Here is a 27,960-nt window from a genome sequence, read left to right as displayed (position 1 = left end):
AGTCAGTACGCATGTTCGGAAGATAAAGTCTTTTATAGCAGTTAATTTAATAATACAGTCCTAAACCAGGATGTTCGGCACTCATCTACACAAGAGCACATGTAATAAGCTGGGGAAAAAAATACCACAGTTCCAGGACATTGCATCACACTCCAGCCACTCCAAGAGGAGACAATTCTCATGCGGTAGAAAAATTCTTGTCTGCGTAAGCCAAGAAGGGAGAATTTTAGGTAGTTTAATCCACAACAGTCTCTTACTTCTTATAACTGGAACCACAAATCCACAGTACAAGACACCATTAGTTAGGTTAAGTGGTGCTTATAATAAAATCAGTGAATTCATTGCAGTCCTCTAATAAAAGGATGAAGTCCTGTGAGTGCCAGTTGCTAGGAGCAAAGAAGAAAGATTCCCATCTTCCAGGTGGATTTGTAAGTTCATATTATTAGAAAAAAGATGAGTCAAATCTGTGTAGTTTCTTTGCAACCACGTCTGAGAACACAGAGGCGCCAGAGACTATGGGATCACTTAAAAAGTCAGGGAAAACAAAAGTCATCACAATTCAAACAACTCAAACTTTGTATATCAGAATTGCCAACAAAACTTGTTCTCTTGTTCTGCTCTGGACAAAACTTTTAACTGCAACAAGCTGGCAGAGAAAATTGAAAACACCTGAGTACATGAGAACATTGCCAGGGAGAGCAAGACCCTGCTACCTTTTGATCTGGTATTGAAGTTGAGAAGGCAAAAGCAGAATGCTTTGCCTTGTGCCGTATGATTTGCTCTCCTTTCAGAGCTCTACTGGTCTCTACTTCAAACTTGATACCTCTTGCACTGCAAGACCACTGCTCATATCACAGTTCACACAAACTTGCTAATGAATCTGGGTTTCTGGATTAATTCCATGGCCAGAATTACAGCACCTCCAGGTATAAGGTATCATTCATACATCAACACTGGAGATTTCCTGGCAGCACAGAATCCAAACCTTCCTCACAGGACATTGTGATCAGTAAGACGTTCCAAAGAAAGAATCAGAAGGCCATATGTCTGATCCAATATAGTAAGGAACACCATCCATCATCTGAACTAGGAATACTCAAAGCTTCATTAGCCAACCGTATTCTTAATATACTAAATTAGACATAGTTGATATATATATAGATATCTATTTTTTTTAATTAGAATAAAATATACTGGATTTTTGTTTGTTCATTTATAAGGGAGCTCCCTCCCTTCTCCAGTTAATTTGAAATTAAAACCTAGAGGTTGAACATAAGCTCATTCCCAGCGTTCCAAGATGGATATAGCACAAGAGGAGGCCAGAAACTGGAAACATGCACTCTGGCTGCAACAGGTTAAGAGGTGAAAGGGAGACCAGATATTTTCATTTGTAACCCTGAGAACATAAGGAATTGCAAAGATCAGGAGAAGAGCCTGGGGTTAAAGGTCACCAGGCTTTTTATTGCAGTTAAAGCAAACTCGGACTGGGTGATCCCATCCACGAGAGGGAACCGCTCTGCGATCATGTGAGCATTCATCACAGAACCCCTGGCCACAGGCCCGACAGTGGTGCTTGGAGAGTTTGATACTGAATTCCTTCCGGCAGTTGTGGCAGTGCAGGATTTCATGGTCTGGTACCCAGTATGCAGGTCGGGCAGCATCTTTTACCAGACCTATGGAGGAGGATGTGAGGTTTGAGGTGGGGTGAGAAAGAGGAAGAAGAAAATAATCTGTGAACATGGGCATGTCAAGAATGTACTCCAGTAAAAGCATTCACACACTGCAAGTCATACCACTGCCATTAAGGGGAAAAGACCTACTGACAGAATACTTCAGTGCAACAGGTAGCTCTTTAGGCTATTCTGCCATTCTCTAGTATTCTGCCTCTCTTCAAAGGAATAAGATTGTTTCTCCTTAAATGTTGGCATTTCTACCTTACTCACACTCTTCCAGAGGCTGAGACACTTGCTTTTCCCTACCTTCAGTTTTTGCTGTGGCCAAAAAAGCAGACTCACCAAACCAAACGTTCAGAAACACCTGTACTGCCTGAACTGACAAATGCATTTATTCTGCCTTTCACTGGATCAGACAACAAACACCCACAAGGGTGATGCCAGGACATCCATAGGCAAAGCAGTGGAACAATGATCTGTGCCATGAGTAGGCAGTCCAGTCTGACAACAGAAGATTCAAATGCAAACAAAGTGTTTGCTGACATACCTGCACTGCTACTCAGCACCTGAAAAAGCAAATGTTCACTGTACTAAGCTCATCACTAAAGATCGCATTACTTTCTTATAATTACCAACCTGGATAGCTTCACATTCTCAGCCCTCCCTTGCAGAAGTACCAAGTGCCAGAGAATCCAAGAACACACTTAAAAAGGCACTCAGCATCTCTGGAAGAAAACCAAACCTGATAAAATGCTTCCTAATTAGCCAGTCTTCAGGGAACTCCAGCTGGCAGGTTACTGCAGCGATGCATCAGGGAACATGAATTACTCACAGCTTGGTGCACACAGATTTGCACAACAGGGAGGAAAGAGAAGGTGTGAACTGAGGAAAGTGCTGAAAACCAAGAGGAAACATCAAGCGAGAGAAGTCAGAGGGCTGTAGAACTCTCAACCAGCAGTGGTATGTGCAGCAGAGGTGCCAGCCTGTCACACAAACACTTGAAGTTTAATCAGTAGGTTTGCTCTGTGAAAACAAAAATGCCTCTAGACAAAAAGAAAAATTAAACAATCCACCGGAAGAGAACAGAGCTCACCTAAGGGAATGTCCATGGCTGTCACCACCGCTCCAAGAGTGTTCTGCACAGCTTCCCCCACCTTCCTGGCAATAAGAGTCCCACCTTCCTCATCTGAAGGCAGCTCAGCTACATCTGCATGACACAAGTGTAGAGGGCTCAACACCTAAGGCCAGCACAATTTCTGCCAAGTTTCAATTAATTTACATTATCAAAAAACAGCAGCAAACCCAACAGGGAGCTTGGAGCCTCTCCTCAGCCTTTATCTCCTACACCCCAAATCCTGGATTGAAGAGTTTTCACTTTCTTTTCAGCAATAATGGACAAAATACACAGCTTGCTGAAATAGCAGCATCCCTGCTCTGCTGCTAGCTCCACACCATCAATCAGCAGGTACTGGAAAAACAAAGATCCAGTTAGACAGTAATTTTATCAGGGGGTCAGATACCTGCTAGCTCATTGCAAGGGCCATCTTCCTGTCAAAACACATTGAGCTCTTGAGCTTCCCTATTAAAATTTTTATGCCAAAGCCCATTTTGAACAACACTGCCTAGACCCAATGGGAATGGTTAGGATCCAGAAGCCAGGGACAAAGACTTCAGACTAACAATTGCCCAAGGATAATTCTGTCACAATCAAGTCAAAATTACCTAACTGGATGCCCCTGTTTTCATAGCAGTTGTCACACACACGCACTGGTGCTGGTCCCCAGCCTCGCTCAGGCACTGGACGGGTCTTAGAAGAACAGCCATCACAGAAGCCCTCTCCACAGGCCCGGCAGTGATGTTTAGTGTCGTTATCTTTAAAAGGAGCGTTGCACTTATTACAAGTCTAATCAGAACAAAATATAGAGAAAAACCTGTTAGTCTGATCTTCCTTATTAGAAAAACAGCAGAATCTCAAAATGGCAAGATTGGACTGAAATTGTGAAAAATATAGCTACACCCAAGACTTGGAAGCTAACAGCCCAAAAATTTTATCCCAGGGAAATGATTCAGACAGGTACAGTGGTTAGGCCAATAGACAGCTATAACCCCTTCCTTCAAAATCACAAATAATTACAACCACATCATGAAGAGTTGAATGGCATTTGATCTTTGGGGGGTAAGAATTCAGAAGGCAGTTTTTGTTGAAAAAGTATGTGTTTCCTGCAAAACACAGGGAATCCTTTTCTAGTTAAATTGTTGGGGCCAGCTTTCTGCATCTGGTATGAAACCAGAATTTAATCTCCACACCTATAAAACCAGTACTATCAACTGCAGTAGCCAGATTCAAGATGTTGATTCTTTGCTTTGAAGAGTAAATTCATGCAAGCCAGGATTTTCTGCAATACTGCTGGGAGAAGAGCTCAACAGAAAGTAGGGAGAAACAGTCTCAGGCTTGCTGCAATAAAACAAACAGCATCTGGACTCTGCAAAATACCAAATTACTGAAAGGGTGAGGAAAAGGGATTTTAGCTATGCAAAAATTTTCTCTACAGCAGCTGCTATTTACCAGGATCTGAGAGTTGGGTCTCCAGTAAGCTGGGGCAATCTGGTCTGTCAACCAGGAAGTCACAGCTTTTGTGGGTCCCAGGCTAAGTTCAGATACTGATTGTGCCATGAAATTCATGCCATCCAACAAACGCTGGGCTGCATTGTTGTTGTCTTTCAGAAATCCGTCAGTCTGTAATGAAATTGGTATTAATTTGAAAATAAAACCAGGGAAAACTCATTCTTTCAGATACAGATGGCTCTGCAACCCACTGCTCCTGTTAAACTGGAAGGCAAACAGGAGAAAAAATTCACCAGCCCTGCTTTGAAACACAGGGGTAGGTTTTACTGGTGTAAGATTCACACAACACATGAAGTGTTCATAAACTGACAAATTAGCTATTTCAAGACAGCCAAAAGATGACAGAAGACTTTTGAGGAGGAGGAACCAGCTGTAATGAAAGCCAACCCATTTTCTCCATCAATGTCCTGAAGAATCATCGTTAACATATGCATGACTGCACACATACACAAAGACTATCCAGTAATCAGACCTACCCCTGGCCAGACATGCTCAATTTCTGTTCTCACTACAGTGTTCACAGGATCTTGATTGCCAAACCAGTACTGTCGGCTGCGGTACACCACCCCACAGTTGGGGCACTCAATCACGTACCTGCAGAAGGAAAAGAGGGGTTACCTCAGTGAGATACAGGAAGTCCAGTACACCAGGCAGCATAGAGACAACAGAGCAGAGAGCTCTTAGCTGCAGAACTCACCCTGACCAAGCATACTTGGCAAGGCCCAGCCAAGGGGAGTCAGTGGAAGCAGAAGTTTTTGGCACCACGCTGACTTCCATCCCTCGTTCATAACAGGCCTACAACATAATGGATCGATAAAAACTTCACTCTTGGGACTCACAGGCTCCAGGTCTTACAGATGTTTGGCCATATAAAGCATATAATCAGCATACAGTGGTCTCCACAGCACTAATCAGAACTGATTTAAAAGCAAAACTAAACCAAACCCACTACCAATAATGACATCAAGAAAATACTCCTACAATAAAAACCATGATAGTGGCTGAAACTTCTACTGTCTCCCACACACATCCTTCAGAAAAATTGGCTAATACCAAGCAATGGGCATAAGCAAATAACTAGAATCACATCACATACATAGAAGGTCAACATCCCGTAGGTTGAGAGCAGCTGGATTCACTATTTAGCTAGCAAATGACACAGCACACAGAGGTGATGACCTCTCCAAGCAAAAATACAAGTTCAGTGGAGATCAGTTTTTCTTGTAAAGGCCATAAGCACCTCTCCCATTTGAAAAAATGCAAGAAAACAGGCACATGCCTATGATACTCCTCATTTACTGGACCATTCTTTCCTTCTCCATTCTCCAGACCTTATCCTTGCATCACTACTCACCTTGCAAGTATAGACTCTGTTATCATACTGGTGAGAATATCTGCACCGACTTTTGGATTCATGAGGGACTCCTTCCTTTGCATGGTTCATGCTCTTCTTGCAGCCACACCTGAATATGCAAAAGCAAACCATGCGCTGATGCTGTTAGATACTGGACAGATGTCACCAAGAGGTCATGTTACTATCTTGCATTTGTATAGACGTCTTAACCCCAAGGCATTTTCACAACTGTTCATACAGCAATGACATCACTGAAAGACAGGCTCTTTGGAAGGAGATGGAACAACTGTTTCCCAGTAAAAGCAGCACTACACAACTCTTCAGTGCAGGAAATGACCACTGTAGCCAATTTGAGTTTCACAGAGAATTTTAGGAAAGGACTAACCAAGTTTGGAAATCAACCAGGACAGAGTTAACACTGCAGCCTTTGCAAGGAGCTGCTAGAAATTCTCTAACGAGCATAGAAAAGAAAGAAAATAGCACTGTATCACATCTGAGAGAAAATGTTTCTAGAAGCATAGCCATAACACCATGCTGCTATAGTACCTCACAGACTCAGAGCACTGACTGCCATATATATACTGCCCAATCTTTGGGGTCTTCCCAGAGAGCTACAAGCCAAGCTCCAATCAAACCTGGAGCTCCACTCAGATCTAGACACTGAACATAGCCCAGGTCCATGATGTGTGCTTTAGGATTATTATACTGTTTAGGCAATAAAAATGGCAGGAAAAATAATGATAGGAAATTTCAGGGTATTTTTTTAGACATACTTTCTTCCTGTCCTATGTGCAGTGGGGAAAAGATATGGGCAGAACAGGTTTGTAGCCATACAGAAGAAAAGAGTAGGCAAAGACCATGCATCCAGCAGGGATACAGCAATAACAGTTGTCCAGTTCACACAAGTGGAATTTCAAGTTAATTCTGCCTGGAAGTACTCGCTGATGATAAGCGATGTCAGGTGTTAAGATATCATGGAAACTTTACATTCTGTGGCTGCAGGCCAGGACAGCACTATCTTTGAGAAGGATGAGGGTACATTTCTCATCTACTTACCCACAGCTGAGGCACACAGAGGAGCATGTGAAATACTCATCTGGAAAGAAAGAGCTGTGAGCCATCTGGTCATCAGGGATCTCCCCACTGAATCGGTCACTTAGAGCCTGTCGAACAGAAAAGAGTGAAGTGGTAACTGACTGAAAGCAACGCAGACACTTTCTGAAAGCTTTTCCAAGCAAAAGCATGGGTTCCTCCACCAGAGGGAGAGGCAGAGACAGCATGCTTACTAACATGGAACCACGGCAAGGATTAGAAATCATGCAAGACAACAATCTTGCACTTGTAAGAAAGTGACCTGAATGCTTGTACAATATTTACTTTTCTCCTCCTGCCCCCTACTTTGAATTTTATAGTAGAAACAGATAATGGAAAATTGCATCCACCTCTGTGCATGCAACCCATGCCCAAAATAGCAGGTGCTAAAAAGGCTTTGCATTCTGGAAACCTCTAGAATAAAACCCACAGACCCATTTCTTACAGTAAAAGAGGACATATGCTTTGCTCCTCAGAGCTGCCCTGAGCTTTCTTCTGGCGTCTTGAACACTTGCTCTTTTCTGGCTGCCTTTCTTTCCCTTCCTTCCTCTCCCCTCCCAGGGAGTGTGTGTGGGGTGGCATCTCTGCTGCCGAACAAGGGTTGACTGCACATACACACAGATGTGCATATGTCTCTTATCACAGCTGCCCTCGGATAAGATCTCTAAGTAGACATCTGATCTCACAAAATTTCAAGGAAATGAGCTTTAAGATCTCTTTCAAGCTTGACTGATGCTGGTTAATGGGTTCAAAAGTTAAAGAAGGTGAACATAGATCAGTAGCAAACCTTGTGTCTTCAGTAAGGGAAGCAAAAAAGTTAATGTGTAATCAGTAGTGATGCGAACACAGCAACCACTTTACAGGACATAGTTTAAGTATACTAGCAACTGTATCTGAAATTGGATTACCTGACTGGCAGGCTTGAGAGCTAGGCCCCTGCAAACCTCATGAAGTTCAACAAGGCCAAGTGCAAGGTCCCGCCCCTGTGTTGGGACAATCCCAAGCACAAACACAGGCTGGGCAGAGAATGGCTTGAGAGCACTCCTGAAGAGGAGGACTTGGGGGTGCCGTTGGATGAGAAGCATAACATAACCCAGCAATGTGTGCTCACAGCCCAGAAAGCCAATCTTATGCTGGGCTGCATCAAAAGACATGTGCCCAGCAGGTCAAGGGAGGTGATCCTGCCTCTCTCTTTCTCTCATGAGACCCACCCCCCGCCCCAGAAGTCCTGTGTTCAGCTCTGGGATCTCCAACACAAGATGGATGAGAACCTGTTGGAGCAAGTCCAGAGGAGGCCACAAAGATGCTCAGAGGGCTGGAGCATCTCTGCTCTGGAGACAGGCTGAGAAAGCCGAAGCCTGTTCAGCCTGGAAAAGAAAAGGCTCCAGGGAGACCTTAGAGCCCCTTCTGGTGCCTAAAGGGGCTGACAATAAATCTGGAGAAGGACTTTTTACAAGGTTAAGTAGCAGGAGGACAAGGGGAAATGGCTTTAAGTTGACAGATGGAAGAGGTAGATTAGACGTTAGAAAGAAATTTTTCCCTGTGAGGTTGCTGAAGCGCTGTCACAGGGTGCCCAGAGAAGCTGTGGCTGCCCCATGCCTGGCAGTGTTCAAGGCCAGGTTGGATGGGGCTTGGCGCAGCCTGGTCCAGTGGAAGGTGTCCCTGTCTGTGGCAGGGGTTTGGAACTGAATGATCTTTAAGGTCCCTCTCAACCCAAACCATTCTATGATTCTGAAATTATTGCAATAAAGTCCTAGAACTTATAACCGGAATTAACCACTCCGGCTGTTTTCCTCTTGCTGCCTATCTGCTTCCTAATGCAAGAACTGTGTACATCCACCTGATACTTCCCTCTGTGCTTCAGCTACCCCAATTACAGAGCAGCTGGAATTATCTGTTCCAACAGCTGTGACTAACATCAGAGAAGACTGCTAACACCACCTCCTTCTGAAGATATGCCCCAGCTCTGCCCACCCCTCCCTGATGGGAGCTGTGCTCTTTGGGCCTATGAAAACACAATGCTAATCAGGTAGTGGTAGCAATGTGTGAAAACTTGTAGGACAGACTGCAGATTTTAAGACCCGAAAAACCTTCTGACATCCTAGCAAGGTGAATGTTCTAAGAAAATCACCAGCTGCTCTCTCCAATTCCTTCTCATTGGCCTTCTGATCTGATGCTGCACCTCTGAAATGATACATCTTTGGCTTGATCCCACCTTGTTTCCTAGCTACCAACACATCTCCTTCCTCTTTTTTTGTCTCCTGGTCTTTGGGTTACACCACCTTCAGGGCCAGGTTTTGCCAACCATTAACTCCCTCCAAGTCTTTGGCATTCCTTTCCCTTGGGCTGAGGTCATTCTTAGGAATTTCACCAGTAACTCCTTCTGGGCCTCCTCTTTGTAAATCACTGTCATTAAATGCTTGTCACTCAGTCATCAGTTATTTTTTCCTTCCCAGTCACTTTCTTCCTGTTTCAATTTTTTGATTTTGCTCTTCAGAGTCTCTGCTAAGGTGTTTGTTTTAAAATAAAATAACTACCCAGCCCACATGGCTGTTACTCAAAATCATCATCTTCATGGAGGGCAGCTTTATCTCAAGACGTTTGCAAGTCTGCTTCTCTGGTTCACATGTTCTACCTCTATGAGCTACAACTGACGGTCAGCAACAGTGATACAAATGAAGATTTTGACAAACTCTTCTCCACTTACTTTTAGTGCCTTGTAGATAACCCCAGGCTGTCTAGGTGATCGAGTGGTATTGTTCTCCAGCTGCTGCTCCACAGCTCGCCTAAGTCCAGAGAAATCTGTTGGAGGATTGTATGTCCTTGTTCCCTTGTAGTGGATTGAGCTGAAAGCCTCAGGAAAACAGCTTAGCTTCCGAAACCGATCCTGAATGAGCTTCTCAGGAACCTCAGACGGATGATCTACATGTAAGAGTATCAGTGAGTATATAAACAACTGATTGTCTAAAATAATACTTAAATTGCACAGTGCTTTCAATATGCAACACAATGCTAATTTTCCTAATTAAACCTTCTAGTACATCTGGAATGCAGTTGTTACATTTTACATGAAGGAAAAGAAACAGTTTCCAAAAGCAATTTGTTTCACAGCCTTAGATTGTAAGTTCCACAAAGTAAAACCAAAAATTTCAAAGTTTGGATACACAGATACCCAGAATAAGAAGCAATTTATGACATAAGGAAACTCCATTTCAGCACACTTCTTAGCTCTTCTCACCAGACCACAATCTGGTATAACTAGTCCTGATAAGTGGAGGACATGAACCTTAGATGGGCTGCTTATTCTCCATGCTAACCCTGTACAAGGAAGACTGCGCATCTATCAACCCTTTGTACATAGCGAAGCACATCAGGTCACTTCACTTCAGTGACCTGATGTGACCAGTGAAGAACTGGTCATATCCAGTCAGACTCCATAGAGCTGACCACATTCCTCTGCTTGCTTCCAAGTACCTGCTGTACATTTCAGAATAAGGCAGGCCCCTTCATCCCTGCCCTAAAACTATAAAGCACACATCCAATTGTTCATCAAGATGGATAGTTCCAACTTGCTGCAAACCCAGGTTTCTTTCCTATTCCTACTGTGATCAGAAGTGATCATAAAAATGTATTTTTTTACCAGTCTGACTTTGCACACAACTATCATTATCATCTGACTTGCTGAAACAGCAAATTTCAACTCCTATATGAAACTCCACATTGCTCATCAGCAAACTGATATGTAAGAAAAGGAACCACCTTGGCAGGTCAGTTAAAAGTAATTAAGAAGTCAGTCTAACAATAACCAAAAAGAACAAGTTCTTCTATTAGCTCAAGATTTCACTGGTAAGAGAAGCCAAAATGAGAGTGTGGGCCAGCAAGGAGCTACTATGGTACTTATTACACAGCAGAAGACTCACAGATGTTCACTGAGAGCAGGACTGAGCCTCAGCCACTGCAGGCCAATTTAGTAGGGCTTTTGCTCATCAAAGCATCAGAAATGGGCAGAATGAAAAAACGTTTCATCATGCCTTTTGAAAAATGGAAAAATGGGGCCAGGAAAAGAAATTCAGGTCCCTGTATAGACAAAACTGAATTGTGCTGTGAGTTGCTCAGGTCAGTGCATTTCAGAACTCAGACATACAAATAAAATACATAATTTAAGTATGCAAAACCCAATATGCAGGAGCCAAGTAAAAACTACTAGTGAAGAACACTGAAAGCAAGAGGAATAATATTGTGCCAGGCCTGCAACTTTGGCCATATCAGATACTCATACAGAGAAAAGTGGTGTTGAGCCACCAGCTCTGTGCCACAACTTCACTCCCAACTTCACATAAGCCTCAGAACAAGGCTGGTTCGCAGAATTTAAGAGAATGAAAGCACCGTAAGTATCATCAATTTCATTATTCTTGCTCATCCTAGTTTCTATATAGAGTTTTATTTTAGTTTTCTTGCAACAGGATACTCCATATCCCAGCCAAAATCCCAGGGTATCTCAAGTTTTCACCTTCATCTGCCATACCACCCATACTCATAATCCTGTTGGATGACCTCTCCCATGGCTGGCACAACTCCCATCATCACTAGTCAGTGCCGATGTCCACCTGGCTAAGATCATTATTCTAGCTCATCTGGGGTACTCAGACCACCATCAGGGAATGCTCTGCTATTTTCATAGCCTGGCTCCCAACTAGAACAAGTGAAAGCAAAACCCAAACCACATCTTTTACACAGTACTAAAGAACACTGAGTATTTAATGCAACCTGACAATTTATAGATAGTATTTAGCACACTGTAATTCTGCCTACTCACCAGAGCCCAGCAGCTTGGTGTACACAGTCTCATGAAAGATGATGACACCTGGACCCAAAGTTGACAGAGGAACATCGAGGCCACAGCGGGCTGTGGTAGCTTTTAGCTCCTTGGTGAAATGTTTTAAATAAGCCTCCGAGGCATCACCAAGGAATTTGAAGAGATCATTGTGGAGCCTGTCAGCACGAGTACGGTAGATGATGAGGTCAGAGATCGCCAAGACCTTCAGCAGGAGTCGTGTTCTCTGGCTCAGGTTCACAGTGGCCCCCAGGAGGCCCTCTGTATCAATTACCACCACTTTGCAGACAGGGTCATAGGCTGCCCAGACTCCAACTGTGCAAGACTCTTGGGCTGGAGACGTCTTGAAGACTTCCCGGCCATAGAAGAAAGTGTGGTTAAGGGTGTGAGACTTGCCATCCCCTGTGTTCCCAAAGATGGACACTACCTTTAGATGCTGGTCAGGACTGCAGTCCAGTTTCTTAATAAAGTCTTCTTCATTCCTTACCTTCCAAAAATAAATTAAAAAAAAAGAAAAAAAAAAATTATAACTATGCAACTGGAGCAGACAAAACTGAAAACAGCTTGTTTCAGGATTCGTAAGATGAATGGGAGTGATTAATTCCTGTTCAGAATTCATCATAAGTTTTTGAAGCACCAAGACGTTCAAAGCAAAATTCTAGAAAGCAGTTTCATAATGCACACATCAATGGGACTTAAGCTATTCCATCATGTGGCTTTTTTGGAAGCCATGCCTCACCCATCTAGTGAAACCTTCTGTACCTACCTCACCTCATTCCCTGAGGCAATTGTTTCAGAGAAGGGAGCACAACCCTACTTCCAAGTCTGCCAGAACAGCTACTTGGAGCATAGCAGACACTCTCAGCAGAACTGCTCTCCTGGCAAGCAAAACAGAGGAGTGCTTTTGTCACCTTAGGTTCCCTCATCCACAGAGACTAAGAGTCTACCTCGATTTAGGGAGAGGAAGCTCCTCCATACAGCTGTGCTGCACCTACCCAAAGCCAGGGGCTCCCAGACAAAATCTGTCCTGCTCCCACTGCTCTCCAGCTGACAGATCCTTTAGCTGGAACGAGGGGCAGAGAATTAAAAAGCAAAGTTGTGCACTGGAGCCAAGTGGTTGGAGCTGGACAAACTGGCTTTTACAGAAGTGCCACAACTGCCCCATTTCATAACTTACGATATTGTGCTTTCATTAAACATAAAATGAAATGAAAATACAAAATACACACACGCAAACCCAAAAGAAAGTAGACAGCTTTCAGCAGGTAACTTCTCTTTGGCTCCAAAGAGATTGAGTGACAAGTATCATGCTACTTAGGTTAGAGAACAGGGCATTTTCTGTTCAGATACTAGAGCAAGAGGGAACAGAGAAACAAGCAATGAAACAGGTTAAGGCTCTGTACAAGAGCCTGCCCTTGGCTTTCAAAGGTTTCATGCTCCTGGCTATGGTTATCACTTGCTTCTTCTAACATGTTAAGTGACAGAAGAAAAGGACAGAGGTACTTTTCAAGAAAGATTACATTCACTCCTCCATCATGATTCCCTCCACAAGGAATCCCCATCAGCAAAGTAGCATGGCTTTCACCCCCTCTCAACTTGTGGAAGCTCCTTAGCTCTTTCCCCTCCACAAGTACAGTTAGAAGGTCTCATGATACATGATCCACAGAAGACATGAGGTAATAAAAGGTTTCTTTGAACATGTTTATTCTTAGATCAGCAAATTAGTTTGCTCTGGCTGAATCTATCAGCAGCAGATAGACTTTGAAGGAAAATAAAAAACAGCCAGTGTGCCAAAAATAATAATAAAAAAAAAAAACAACCACCAAAACAAACCAGTTTGCCAGATTGTGGCTGGGAACAGCATTCAGAAAGAAAAACTGAGGATGTGGAGCTGCAGTAGCTTCTCACAGACTCAAAACATTCCAGGCAGCCTCATAGGGTGGAAGAAAACAGGAAACAAATCAAAATGCTATCAACAGGCTATTTTCTGTTGTCTGTGGGAGACCATCAAGATACACTCAAGTTACAGGTGCACAAGAAAGGGTCATTTTTTTTGGTAGCTGTGATTATAAGCTTATCATCAGAAGGTAGTTTAGATGACAGATAAAACTTCTTTTGGTGTCCCTGGAGATGTATCTGTGCATGAAAAGAAGTTCTTGGTTCATGGGACAGCTCCTAAAAGCATTCACAATTTGATAACATAATAATGTTATGTGTATGTAAGCAAAAAGGGATATGATAACTTCTCCAGATTGTTTTAACTCCCACCTTTCAAACTTCTTACCATAAGGGTGGCAGACACTCTTTGCTGGAATCAGTGGTTATGCACTCCCTGTACAGCACAAAGAAGTATTCAGCCTTCAAACAGCTGCTTAAGTATTGGCAGGTCAACTAAGAACTAAGGTCTTTTAGACAGCACTGGTTACTTTTCTGGTATTAGTTTCAGAGAGTTTGTGGAAGAGGCTGAGTCTTTAATGTCAGACACAAAGGACAACAGCGACAAATGTAGTTTTGCAATGCCTTCCCACCAATAAGAAACAACTTATACAAACTGTACTGCAGCTGAAATTGTCCCAGTCTGAGCTAATGCAAATGTCCACACCACCAGCATTCAATGTACTTTAACAACTGCTGGTGCCAGGGCAACTTACTGTGGGAAAAGGGCTGAATTGCTGAGCCAGACAGAAAAGTTGGTTCCAGATCAATAATCCAGATCACTTCAGCAGAGAAGTTACACTGAATATCAAATCAGACACCCAAAGCACTGAGCTACTGCCACCTTCTACAGCTCTAGGCTCCTTCAGACTTCCTTGCAGGACAGAACTCAGGTACAATTCAGACAAGAAAGTTGCCCAGGAGCACAAGAATGTTCTGAAGTCCAGCTAATCCAATGGTGTGCCTTACAGGACTCAGTGACAAATAAGAAAGAACTTAGACATGAAACAAGTAACATTTTCTAGCATGCTTTACCAGCTCTTAGGAGTCAAATGTCAAAGGACTTCCCATGCAGTTGTTGCACATAGATGTTCATGTCAGGTAGAGAACATCAGTAGATCTATCCTCTGGGACTCTAAGCCCTTTGTGAATCTAGACATAGTTTTGGATCCTGCAACATCCTATTGCAATAAATTCCATATGGGGAGGAGGGAAGAAACAAAAATCTCCAAACCAATACAACTGGAAAAAAAACCACCCTTTTGTTAAATACACTCATATGCCATTAGATATTCCTTGCTCTCATGCACTTGTCTTCTTTAATCACTGCTTAGCACGAGCACAATACTCTCAAAGGACCACTCACTCACAACCATCCCTATATCAAGAATTAAATTTATTTCCCTTGAGCAAGTTCCTTTAAGACATTTAAAGTCAGCATGTGTGTAGTAAGTGTCAAAGTACTAATTCCCATTGGGCTCAAGTCCCACTTCTCTGTTTTGCTTCTCTTCATGCAAAAAAAAAAAAAATGCAGGGTACCACCTTCTGCTGCATGTGCGAAGGATTCATGCTTCCATAGCCGTTTCTACTCCCATGCTGCCCAAGACCTCCACATCTCTGACATGAACAGTAGAGGGTAAATATGAAACTTTCCTTAAATTGCACAGCAATGTTAATTAAGAATGAAAACTTTGTATGTCTAACCTAAGACAAGAGGGAAATCTCTCCAGACCCTTCTTTATTTTAACATTTCTAGTATCAGAGACTTATTTACACTTTTATTACAGCTCTTAGAAGATTTTCTTCTAGAAAGAATAGCTTTTACTCCATCATAGGTTAGAATCCTGGTTAGCCTTCTTTTATAGTTTTAACTACAATTCCGTTAGCAACTGTCATCCAGTCCCACCAATGCAGTCACTCCATCCAAGCTGAGCTGAGTTGAAGATAAAGGTCTTCAGCAAGAAACCAAGGAAATTTACAGCTAAAGTCCTCTCTAAGGAGGACACAAAAACTCATACCATACTGCCATTTAAACCTGAATCCTCCCTGTCACCCATACTTGGAAATCTATTATATCTAACATAACAAGTTTCCTAGATCCAAGACGCAATAAATGTAGAATTGTTTAGGAAAAGACAAGAAACAAGAACTGCCAAAATGACATTTCTGCCTATGAATTTCTTGGAAACAGTATTATTAAAACAATAACATGTTAAAAGCTTAGAAACAAAACCCATAACATAGAACTAAGTTTCCAATGACCTGTACTCATCTGTCATTAAATCTGCCTCCAGGCAAAAACAAACACACTAAGAGAATGAGACATTTTTACCACAGCTTTCTCCTTTTAAACCTCTTTATAAATCCTCTAGGCTTGCTGATATTCATGGAAGCGATGCACAAAGTCAGCGCTGTGCCATGACGACACAATAGCTCAAAACAAAAAATCAAGCGTGCTTGGCATAGTAGTCAGAGTGCCTTCATTAGCTAGTCTTACACTGTCATTTTGACTTACATTGGTACTTTTGTTGTTGCATTTTGAAGTCTTACCCTTTGCTTGCTTTGATTTTAACAGAGTATTTTAGCAATTAAAATACATTTTCTGCAATCAAGGAAGATGTCATCATATAAATAATTAAATTTGAGTCATTAGGCTTGTCTAACAACCAGCACACAACAATACCTTTTGATACACAACCACTAAATTAATAGAGGATATAAATTTCACACATTTCTCAATGAATGGAAAAACAAACCATAAGGTTCATAACAGCATATCCAAATATATACCAGCATAAAATTGTGAACAGCTGAAACAAATCAGCCTTCAAGTATAAGTGGTCAAAACAATCAAGTGGAGGTGGGGGAATTTCCTTAAAGCATTACTTAACATTGCCAATACAAGAAATTCTGCTCTCCATTCAGAAAACAAGAATTCAAACTAACACCTGAGATAAGAGGGAGAAATGACAAAGAAAGCTAAAAAAACATCTGCAACTTTGCAAATAACCATGAACTTCTAAAACATATAACTGAGATCATTTTAGGTAATTGATCTCAAGGACAGAGATATCTCAAAGAATCATATCAAACATTAAACCTGGAAACAGATTTGTGAGACATGCCCACCTCAACATACACCAGTTCTTTATGATATATCTTCTAAATTTTGGCAGTTGTGTTTTAATTCTTAAAAAATTAGTTCCTATCCTAAATTCTATAAAACTGAGTTCCTATCTCCAGATCACTCCAGAGTTAGATTCACACAGAAGTCTTACTGGTGCAGGCCTAAAGCCCCAGGTCCTACCATTAGGTCATTAGTCAGAATTTCAATGTACACTGAAAACAAACAAGAGAGAAACCTATAAAGCAGATTTCTTCCTCTAACTATAGCCTGTAAGACAAATTTGAGAACAACCTACACCACAGTACAGTGGTGCCACCAAAATTCACATCTCTGCAGAGCTCTTCACAATCACTCCCAGAAAAGCAGTGCATGAGCACAAGTGTAGCTGGCTTAAGCCAGCAACTCAAGTTCAATAGGCTACTAAAAAAGTACTTGCAAACTTCCTGCTTTTGCCCCAACTGAAATTTTTGTTGATACTCCCAAATGTTTTTTGCTTCCAAGTGAGGAAAAGGATTGGGTATCTCCCTGGGAAGAAGAGAAACTCTGCTATGAAACCTATGACATCATTAGAGCTGTGAGAGAGGCCCCGGACTATCATAATTCAAACCCTGCTTTCCACTAAGATTCAGGCTGAAAGGGACCTCAGGAGGTCATTGCTCCCTCAAAGCTTTTAGAGGCCTCCAAATGAGGGAGAAGATTTTTATTATAAGCAAGTGCTCAAAAAGAATAAAGGCTGAATTTATAAGTCCAAGCAGCTCTAGTTTCCTACCTTAGTTTTCCTCCTATAAACTTTTGTTTTGCATGACTTTTCATGAAAAATATCATTTATGCCTTTACTTGAGTCTTTCAAACATAACTTAAAATCCATAAACCAATTACACAGACATATTTGATGGAGAAATAAATGCCTTTAAATCATAAATTTCTTAAGAAAAAAAAAAGAAAGACTCTAATAACCTTTCTGAAGAAAAAAACTTGTCATCCACTCCACACTGCCACCAAGGCACAGAAGTAAGCTGAGAAGTCACGCCCATACCTGCTACCCAGTAAGCATGCTGGCTCGTGCATGACAGCACACATACTGCTTCTTACCTAAAACACAGATGTGGATAATTGCTGGATAATGGGAGGCAGACATCTCAGAAATGAGACTTCATTCATTCTACTGCTCAAAGAGTTACCTCTTACTATGTAAACATTTTATGGTACCTTGGGAGAGTTTTCCCAAAAGGGCTCTGTCAATGGATTAACTTATAAAATTGTGTATGTCATACCAATAGTTACAATCTGGTATTCAGGAGTAAGTTACTTATCACCGACTCAGCAAACACTTTTATACATTTATCATTATTGTCCTCAGTAATCTCCTAGATTTCAGCCAAGCTGACAGTGGACATCAGCATTTTCAGGATCAGAGTCCTACAGAGCCTAAAGCCCAGACTGAGTGACCTGACACTGGACATGAGGAGGGCAAAATAAAAGAAGGGACAAACACACCCTGAGGATTTAAAGTGAGGTTCCAACACTCCTCCTCAGCTCCAGCTAGTTTTGACTTTATTCCCCATGCTGGGTCAGGTCTGGCTCAAACAAAAGAAAGTATTTGTATCAGGGGTGTTTTCTAACCTGAACTTTTTTGTACCTTTTTATTTGCCTTCACTGCAGTACAACCTATAGGTTCTGTTGAGATTTGTTCTATTATGTTCTGTACACACCCATGAAAATAGTGTCCCTGAACTTGAGTATCTTTTTCAGACCAAAGTTGCCCTGTTCCTTCCCACAGCTCTGGCAAATGAATCTGGGGACAGTATTTACATGGATTTGTACAGAGCTTAACAGCACCTACAGGTCTCTGCAATGATGGGTGAAGGCTGCCCATATCTGAGGCCGATGTTATCTATTACAGGACTCTTTCCTGAGACAGAGATGAGTTAAATCCTGCTTAATAGCCCTAGCCAAAGACAGAGACCCTATTTCAAAGGTTTTAAGATACTAGTGGAAAAAACGTAAGTGGATGGGATGTAATCCAATTTGAGTGGACTTCTTCCTAACACAGGAGGCAATATTGCCTGAAATATTGCTATTACCAGACAAGTTACCCTTGCAGATGACAGCTGAGTTATATGAAACTGCTGAAAACAGAAGACTAGACAGGCCACTAACCTGTTTGCTAGCTGAAAAACTGCTTTTTCAAGAGCTAAAAACTATTAATAAAGACTTCAAGGTAAATGCAACTTCTGCAGATGAAGAATGTCATCTAACTCTTAAAAAGAACAGTAAAAAATGAAGCATAAATCATTATGCTGTCTCCTAAGTACCTTTCACTTTCCCCATGGATGTTGGCCACAGAGCTACCAATTACCACCCACAAGGTCACAGCTGTAGCAGTAGAGACCATATCCAGGTAAAAAGACTTGCCCAGAAGACACCAAGTCATTCTGTAACTATGAGTCTTCCTCAACACTAAGGCAACTATAATACCTGGACGAACACTACTTTATACTACTGTCCTTGTTAAGAGGGACATTCACAAACTTATTTGTTTTACAGTTCCACTCTTCCTAGACAATAGTTACTCTAGTTATTTTCACAATTGCAGGGTGTTTTGACGGGCAGGTCAAAGGACTGCAAAATTTCAACTTTTAGACAATCCTATAGCAAGGCATTAACAACCCAGGTAAAATAAGTAAAAGGTATCTGCAGCAACATCTGTCTCCCGGTTACCCCTGCAGATGCGAGAAAGTGGAGGAGGTGGAAAGGACGAAAGGGCTGGGGGACAGCAAGCTGTCAGTTCCCGTTTCTTCCTTGAATGCACGCCAAAGCACTCAACATCCTACTCCTGCTGGCAGCACAAAGGAGCCCAAAAGGACTCACTGGATAAGTGCAAAGAGGGGTACAACAAGGAAGCACTAGAACACCTCTTTATTCCCACCAACCCTACTTAGTCCAGAAACTGAACTAAGTTCAGGAACTCCTTGAATGAAAACAGTGGGTAATTCCAGAGTGGCTTGCTACCAGCTTCTCTCACTTGTGATATGCTCTCCTTTGCTTCTATATGTGTAGACACTTCAGCATATGGACAAAAGAGACAGGAAGCAAGCAAGAGATTTTACTTTAATTATGGCCTAAGAAAACTGCATCATGAAGAAGGTGCAAGAGCAGTTCCAGACAAAAGCAGTATTTGTAAAAGGCTATGTTCAAATTAGCTAAGAGTCAGCCTGAGGCTGTTAAAGGAGCTGTACATTTGTTGAATGGATGGCTGCTCTCCCATCTTCTAAAAATACTCTTCAAAATACTGGTATATGTCCAGTGGAAGAAAGAACGCTCCTAACCAGCAATTGCTAAGACATTTTTCTATGGCTTTATTCCAAGGACAGAAAAACAGTGCACTTGAGCGTAGGAGAGAGAACTGCAAAACTGATAACAAACTGGGATGGAAGGAATATTAAAAACTAGCAAAATAATAAGAGAAAAATTCCTAGAGTGTAAGACAGCAAAATCCCAAAAATACCTTGGCAAGAAAACCTCTCTGAAGCACAAAGAGGAGGAAAACTCATCAATACTACAGGAACAGTGGTGACAGGCAGAAATTATGTATCTTGATCCAATAGATCACACTGACCTAAAAAACTTGGCTCCTTCTACTTTTCTTCTTCCTCGTTTCCATGACAAATATACCAGCTGTGACTCTTCAGTTTACAGGATATGGACTAAAATTCCCAGAAACACAGCTGACTGTGCTACCCTAAAGCACAAGAACATCAAACATTCCCCCAAAAGCAAGTCAAGTAAGGGTGTCATAGGAACTAGTACTATTTGCTAGACAAATGATTTTCTAACATAGAGGCAAGCTAAAAGAGCTAAGAGATTATGAACTTCTCTTAGGAAAAGAGACATACATTAGCTTGCATTGACTGACAAAGAATATTTGACTAGAAAAAGCACTCTTAGTGACTCTCCATTCTTTCATCCCTGGACTACCTCAACTCAGTAGGTACTAACGGAAAATCAACAGGTTTACGGTGGAGGTGAGAAAAGCAAAGCTGCTAGCATCCCTAAGGAGTTAACCATGTAACTTTTTAATAAGAGGGGACAGAAGAGGACACATAGACTGTTAGGATGTTAGAAGCTGGGTATTTAACAATTGTATAAAATGGTCTGCATTTAAATAAGGCCTATGGGTCATTCTGTGTCATCTAAACTGCCTGCAAAACATTATATAGATCCTGATCAGTATTTCCTCAGGGAAACAGTTAATCCTTTAGGAGTCTAGCCCTGCTAGGAGGAATAAAAAAGAACCTTAGAAATAAGGCTACATTTAGGAAACTGAGCTATCTATTGGAAAAAAAAAAAAACAAAAATAGACCCTGCTGCCTGAAGAAAGGGAGCTCATAGTGGATGTCTCATGGGAGGCCTAGCAGTAAATATGTGCTCCTTTCTACTACATAAAATTACACTGCTGAGGATATTATTTTTGTGACTAGCTAGAGGAAAATCTTTCTTTTCCTTCTGTCTCCTTACTAAAACAGGCTACAAAGTCAGTGCCTTTTATTTTTCTTTGCAGCCCAGAGTTTGGGTAATTTCTTGTGACAGAGCTGATTTCTGGTCAAGGACCAGTGAACTTTTTAAGGCAGACTAATAGCAATCAAGCATGTCCCCTATCTTTGGGGGTCAATGAAACACTTTCTCTGCTTCTATTAAATACATGTGCTGAGTCCTTAATTAGGGCTTTGGACAAATGTTATCATAGAAACCACCAGTGACTCTACAACCAAGTTCTGATCCTGTGGTAAGAACTCTTTAACATCTGCTCCCCAAGATAAAAATACCAAATTGGTTTTATGCGTTGCTAGCATTTCTTCTCCCCTACTTCAGAAGTAGTAGTAAATAGAGTTCACTGTACAACTGATATGTAATTCTGCTTTATGCTATCACAAAGGTGTTGTAAAAAGACAATGCAAAAATGGATACTTGTTCCAGAAACTGCATAAACATAAGTACAGGAGAAAAAGATCAATACAGATGACTGGAAAAGTTCAAGAGACAGTGAGACAGTCTAAGGACTTGAAATAACTATCCTAACCCAAGTCACTTTTTTATTGTTGTATTTTGCTGTGGTTTTCTTAACATGATCTACAAGTATAGGGGACTTTTTAAAAAGAACAATGAATTGACTGTAAGTTCCTAAGGGAAGTGCCTCCTGTGTGCAACGGACAGCACTAGTGACAGCGCAATTATGCTTGTTTGAAAATTCAGTTAGAGGTAAGAAAGGAAAGCTGACATCTTGACAGAATAGATCAGGAGATTCAGTTGGGGGACTTACACACATAAAAAAAGAAGGCACATAGCACGGGTCTAACATGGCAAAGAAGAGATGTGGAAGATGTAATAAGAGCAGTGACAAGACTGAAGCAATTGACTGAGGAAGTAATCCCCATAATACGATTCTGAGATGAGCAAAGAGACAGGCTATGCCAGAGCCAGGTAACAAACAGATGTTGAAATTATCAAGAGCAAACTGATTGAAGTCTCAGCTTCAGATATGCAATAGATAAGACTAAAAGTTTAATACTGTATAAAGAGAAACTGCGTAATACAGTCTGGGAAAAAGGGTCTAAGTTGGGGTTGTATCCCATGAGGAACAACCTCTCTCTCTGGTTCTTCCACAGACTTGCAGTATGAGCTTGGATTTAACATTTAATAGCATTTTCTTAACGTGAGATAACCAACCTTTTTTTGAAGCGCTCAAATACAGTGCTCCCATGATGAACATCACTGAGAAGTTTGCATTTCACAGATAGGAACTTAAACTACCATCAGTTCTCTACTAACAACTGCTTCACAAGTGTTACTTTAAAATGGGACCTTTCCTGACTAAGTGGATTTGAAATAGGCCCAAGAAGACCTCAGCTTTCTGAGCTTATGGCTATGTCTGCAAAGTGCAAAAAGCTTTGAACAGGCCAGCCTATCTGTGCAACACAGCACAATGACAATTATGCAAATCTCAGAATCATTATCATAACTGTATTAGCGCAGTGCTGAGCCCAAGGAGAGAATCTCCACCTCTCAGCTAAACTAATTTGTTCAGGCACAGCTCCTTATAGAATCGTTGAACGGTTTGGGTTATAAGGGACCTTAAAGATCATCCAGTTCCAACCCCCTGCCACAGGCAGAGAAACCTTCCACTAGACCAGGTTGCTCAAAGTCCCATCCAACCCGGCCTTGAACACTGTCAGGAATGGGGCAGCCCAGCTTTTCTGGGCAACCTGTGCCAGTGCCTCACCACCCTCACAGTGAATTACGGGTTAAGGTACATTGTTTCTGCATCTGGAACTAGCTTGGTCATTACTTACACACTATAAATGTCCTTCAGTTTCAGAGCTACCACCTCCAAGAAGCCAACACGAACAAATGAGATGAAACATAACCACTTAAGCTTAACAACTCCCAAGTTTCAAAGGAAAAAGAAATCTTTGCCTCGTGTTCCCACCTCATTGAATCACTTTGAAGTTAGTGGTTTGTAAACATATATACATCAGTAATGTAAACATATATGCATCAAGTAATGAGCAATAATCTTGCTAAGGACAAGCACAGAAGAAAAGACTGATGATCACTTTCCTATAGCTAAACTGGCTGTTCAACATTATCAAGAGCTGATGATGACTTCAGAGCTAGCTAGTCATCTGACAGCCCTCTCTAAATAAAGGTCCTCATGCTCACCAGCAGAAACATCACTGCAATAACAAGCACTCTTCAAGTTCCAGCTCCTAGAAAATATTTTAATTAAAAACTCTCAAACTGCTTCAATACTGGCTGTGAGATGTCACAGAAGTATTCAGCTGTGAGGAAGAGAAGATCACTCCAGATGGAAGAGCTCTGATTCAGCCTCTTGATACAGAGGCAAGTTCATTTTTGGAGAGCTTTTTCAACCCTGTTCTGATCAAATTGCTACAATCTGATAAAAGACCATTGCTGTCCCAATAAGGAAGTTGGCTTTATTGCTCATGACATTTAAATAGCCATGCACTTGCTTGCATGGGGCAGGCAAAAGTCTACCTCAACAAGGCTTACAGACTCATAAATATAACTTAAACCAGCACAATCACACACAGCCAAAGCTTGTGAGCAGGTTTTCAGGACAGCCCTGCTCTAAGGCATTTCAGATATTGCTCCAGAGACTAGATGAATATTATTCCAAAGTCTGCATCTTACAGCAGTAGTCACATCTGCCACACACTCTAAAGACACGTGCGTGTGCTTAGGGGAGGCATACAAACTTAGGACTGCTACTACACATGAAACTCAATCATTCAGTTTCAAGTCACTAGTATCCTGCATAGTGTTTTCTGTGTCAGTGCATCATAAGGTCTATCATCTTTTCCTTCCTTTCCCCTCCAAAAGCCATGAGAATTTGGCAGTCAGTACACCTGAACTAAAATGTCACACAAGTTATCCTGCATCTATTCTATAACACAGTTAATTACACTAGTATATATATTATATAACGTACATATGCATTTCTGTATAGTACAGAATAAATACAAGATGCTTAAGTCACATTTGCTTGCAAGGCACGACAGACATGCTGACTGTTACTACAATGCATACAAATAACTAATCAACCAAAAATCAGAATATCATCACGTTTTTTTACTGCTGGTAGCATGAATATTAAATTAGAGCAACCACATATTGAGTCTTCAGGTGACTACACATTTTCTCTCAGTGTCTTCTGAGCAAGGTTTAACATGAACAATGCAAACCTGGAAGCCAGAAGATGAAGCTGAATTTTTAGGCGTGTAACTAACCTGCTCTGTGACTTTCATGTTGCTTTTTTTACATCTGTAAAGTATTTTTACATTGTAAAGTGCTTGCACCCACCAAATGCAAGGACCAACTCAAGAGTTCCTTAACTGCATATACTGAATGCTGGACTCTCTAAAATAATTCCTCCTGAGAAGCCCTTGTTAAGACAACTGTATTTCTACCATTATTACCAGCAAGCCAACCCCAAATTGATGGCAAATTTCCCCTTTGTTTAGCAAGGGGCTAAAATGGAGTAATATTTGAGACAAGCAAAATAGCTTAACCATGGTGTCTGCAGGACTTGAATGGCACACTTCAGACCCTTACTTTTACTTTCTCCTATTCCTGAAAACCAGATGGATTTAGTAATGCTAGAGGAGGGCAGCAGGGGGCTGTAGGCTTGCATTAGCACTGGTTGGTGCAGTGCCCATTCCCAGTCATATGGCAGGAGATTGGCTGCCAGCACTCCCATTTGCAGGATACCTACTGCAATACTCTCAGTTTCAGTTTCGTTCAGGAATGATTAGCATCCTGCACAGACAGCTCTTATCTTAGTTGTGTGTGTCTCAGGACAGAGTCAATTCTTTCACTAGCTTTGCTTACCAAGCTCTTAGAAGAGGCTCTTGCCACACATCAAGTTTTAATGAACTTGACCTTCTGAGAAACTCATAAGCAGGGCTGCTCCAAGGCACTGTGTCTTTTTAGGCCAAGATACTTAGTGCCACTTAACTGGCTGTCCTCATTTTGTTACTGTTGCTGCCAGTTACACTTCAAGTATCAATCACGCATCACAGCAGCCTGTGAAACTAAGGCAGACACTAAAGGATCTTGCCTGTTCAACCACAGAAGTTCTTACCTGAATCTCCTCAGTTTCATCCACTAAGAGAAAACTCACAACTTTCTCTGTCATCTTCCTTCTCTTGGTCTCCTCATCCATCACCTCTTCCTCTTCATGCTCTTGGGCTTTGCCAGCATGGTAGATGGTGACAGGGTGCTTCCTTTTGTTCCCCCCAGCATGTGTTCTCTTCTGACACTCCACGCAGAGGTTGATTTTGCACACCTGGCACCTCACTGCTGCTATCTGTCTTGCCATACTGGCATGCATTATGTTCCCATTGGCGCCTTTGCAGAAGTCACAGAATGGGACATGGCCAGGTCTTATACGGGTCCGTTCGTGGTTCCGTAACTTTTCCGGTTGATGCAGCTCTTCTTCACAACGCTGGCACTGTAGGCTCCTGCACTCATCACACTCAAAGATTGCTTCATCTGTCCCACTGCAAACATAGCTTTCCTGGCACAGGAGTGTCGTGTTCTGTCCTTTCTCTACAGTTTGTGTATGAGCACTCATCTTCAAATTCTTTTAAAGCAATGTTTTTTCCCCTCTTGTTTCTGTTCTGAACAATAATAGGTGTAAAAGTCAGTTGCAAATTTAGTACTTTCACAGGGGAAAGAAACACAACAGGAATGATGTCTGTACTTTATTTTAAATAATTAACACATGTTTCTTTAAGATTCGTACACTGACCTACCTTCCAGGAAAAGTCTTGTCAGGCACAGATGAAGTTTTCTTTCTCCAAAATAAACTTAAACAATGTGGCTGGCTTCATGTATTGTTATACCCAAATGCTGGTATACATTCTTTTTGTACTTAACTATATAGTGTGTTTTCAGCAACAAGAAAAACACCCAGCCTGGTGTACTTCAACACACAGGACAAGTACACCCCTGAAGCAGGGATCGGAGGAAGACAGCTGGCGACACAGAGGCAAAATAAAACATTAGAAATGCACAAGTGCATATACGTGTACACACAACCAGAGGACTGTGTCAATACTAGAAAATTCTCTGCTTTCACTCCCCGGCTAAGCTCCTCCTTCAGAGTTCACAGCATTTATTTGCTGGGAATTTCCTGATGTGCTTCGCTAGATAAACAAAAATCCGCTCTCTTTGTGCGCCTCTTCTAGCGACGCTAGATAGCGATCGCCACCGCGGCCGGGCTAACGGATCCTCTCCCCCTCTGTTCCCCTCGCAGTCCCCGGGACTGGCGCCCCAAGGGCCAGCCGCGCACCCGCACGCCCGTCTTTGTCTAGACCTGCTGCCGTGGGGCTGCGCGGGGCCCTCGGCCGCCTCCCTCACCCCTCCGCAGCCTGCACGGAGTCGCTCTCGCAGCGGGCTGGCCCCAGCCACTCCACACACCCGGCGATGACCGGCCGCGCTGGCCCGCGGCACTTGTGGCTCGGGCCGCATCGTGCTTACGCAATGCCGGTGCCCCGCTCCCGTGCCCGCACCTACCTGAGGCTGCGCCCAGCGCGGCACCCGATTATTCTTCACCGGCGGCCCGGAAGGCAGGAGGAAGCCCCCCGGTCTCCTCCTGCTGAGTGGAGGCAGCGGGAGGGGAGCTGCGGCGGGGACCGGGAACAAAGGCGGCGCGGCACGGGGCTATTGTTTACAAGCCGGCGGCCTCCCCGCTTCCCCTTCCTCCCGCCGGCACCCGGTGACTAAGGAGTCGGGTCCCTGCCGCCGCTTCCTCCTCCCCCCCGCCGTCCCCTCCGCTACTGGGGTTGGGGGGGGGGGTGTCCCAGGTCTCCTCCCGGAGCGGCCGGGGCGGGGGCCCGACCATGCAGGCGAAGCTCCCGGCAGGACTGGGCAGGAGCGGGCAGTACCCGCGCCCCTCCGCCCGCTCCCCTCGTTGTCAGCCGGGATCAGCTGATCGCGGGGAACTTCAGGGTTATTTTCTCACCGCGGAGACGGGAAGGCTGCGGCGGCACGCTGGGAGCTGTAGTCCGGGAGCCCGGTGCTGCCTCACGGAGAGCCGCTCTGCCGTGGCGCCCGCCGGGAGCTGTAGTTCCGGGGTGGGAAGGGGCGGCGGGGCCCGGCGTGTGAGTCCCGGAGCAGAGCGAAACACTAGCGGAGGGTGGTTGCGGCTCCCTGGGCGCTGCGGGGCGGATGGCGGTGTGCGCCGCTCCCGCCCCTGAGGGAGGCCGCAGGGACGCGCGGAGCTCCGGGCCCTCGCCATGTCCCGAGGTCTCTCCTTTCCCCTTTGCTTTACCTTTGTCCCCTGCCCCACGGGTTCTTGGTGACGCTGGACGGCTCTGCCGCGCTTCCCTGAAGCCCCCAGCAGTGGTGTGAGGGGTGCAACTCGTAGTGAGCTAGTTCCTTCACCGCCTGGAAAGAGACCAAGAGGCTGCCCCCAGCCCTAGCAGATCTGAAATGGAGAGATGCACCTGCCAAAAAATGACAGTCTTCATGGTCAGAGCCTGGAACTGTGGGGACAGGTGGAGGATGTGGACAGGGATGGTCAAAGAAGCCCCATGGTGAGGAAGTAACCTCAGCCAGCAATTCTCCAGTGAGATCCTGGGTCATGGTACTGGCTGGAAAGGGCAGGGGGCTACAAGAAAAGGACAAGTTATTTTTCATTGGCTGTGTGTGTATACAAATGTATACGTGTGACTTAAGTAGCATTCAAAATATTTTTGTTGTAGCACAGCCAGTCCGCAAACAATTTCTTTTCTA

The 27,960-nt window shown here is 43.1% G+C and overlaps 1 protein-coding gene across 5 annotated transcripts; it reads right to left on the bottom strand.

Annotated features, from left to right (window-relative positions):
- Positions 1–14: 14 nt before the first annotated feature.
- Positions 15–27,610, bottom strand: ZFYVE1 (zinc finger FYVE-type containing 1). Of its 5 annotated transcripts, XR_009967056.1 has the most exons (14): positions 26,740–27,610; positions 25,977–26,198; positions 25,304–25,836; positions 11,562–12,066; positions 9,453–9,667; positions 6,710–6,816; positions 5,654–5,762; positions 4,997–5,094; positions 4,776–4,893; positions 4,240–4,410; positions 3,396–3,576; positions 2,767–2,880; positions 2,416–2,656; positions 1,441–1,673 (listed from the first exon to the last, which is right to left on the bottom strand). XR_009967056.1 is itself a non-coding variant. In XM_062630824.1 (13 exons), the coding sequence occupies exons 3-13, from the start codon at positions 25,793–25,795 to the stop codon at positions 1,441–1,443; spliced, it is 2,343 nt and encodes a 780-aa protein (XP_062486808.1). In that variant the 5' UTR covers positions 25,796–25,841; positions 25,977–26,198; positions 26,740–27,602; the 3' UTR covers positions 15–1,440. The 5 variants fall into 5 exon arrangements, 4 of the variants coding, with proteins under 4 accessions (XP_062486808.1, XP_062486809.1, XP_062486807.1 ...); XM_062630824.1 differs by lacking the exon at positions 2,416–2,656 and having other exon boundaries at positions 15–1,673; positions 25,304–25,841; positions 26,740–27,602; XM_062630825.1 differs by lacking the exon at positions 2,416–2,656 and having other exon boundaries at positions 15–1,673; positions 26,736–27,601.
- Positions 27,611–27,960: the final 350 nt, after the last annotated feature.

The sequence above is a fragment of the Pezoporus occidentalis genome, unplaced genomic scaffold, assembly GCF_034315485.1.
Source record: "Pezoporus occidentalis ecotype Australia unplaced genomic scaffold, CSIRO_AGI_Poc_V1 ctg36, whole genome shotgun sequence".
Taxonomy (NCBI): Eukaryota; Metazoa; Chordata; class Aves; order Psittaciformes; family Psittacidae; genus Pezoporus; species Pezoporus occidentalis.
The sequence above is the reverse complement of the archived record's forward strand: the minus strand, read 5'-3'. Positions and strand labels throughout refer to the sequence as shown.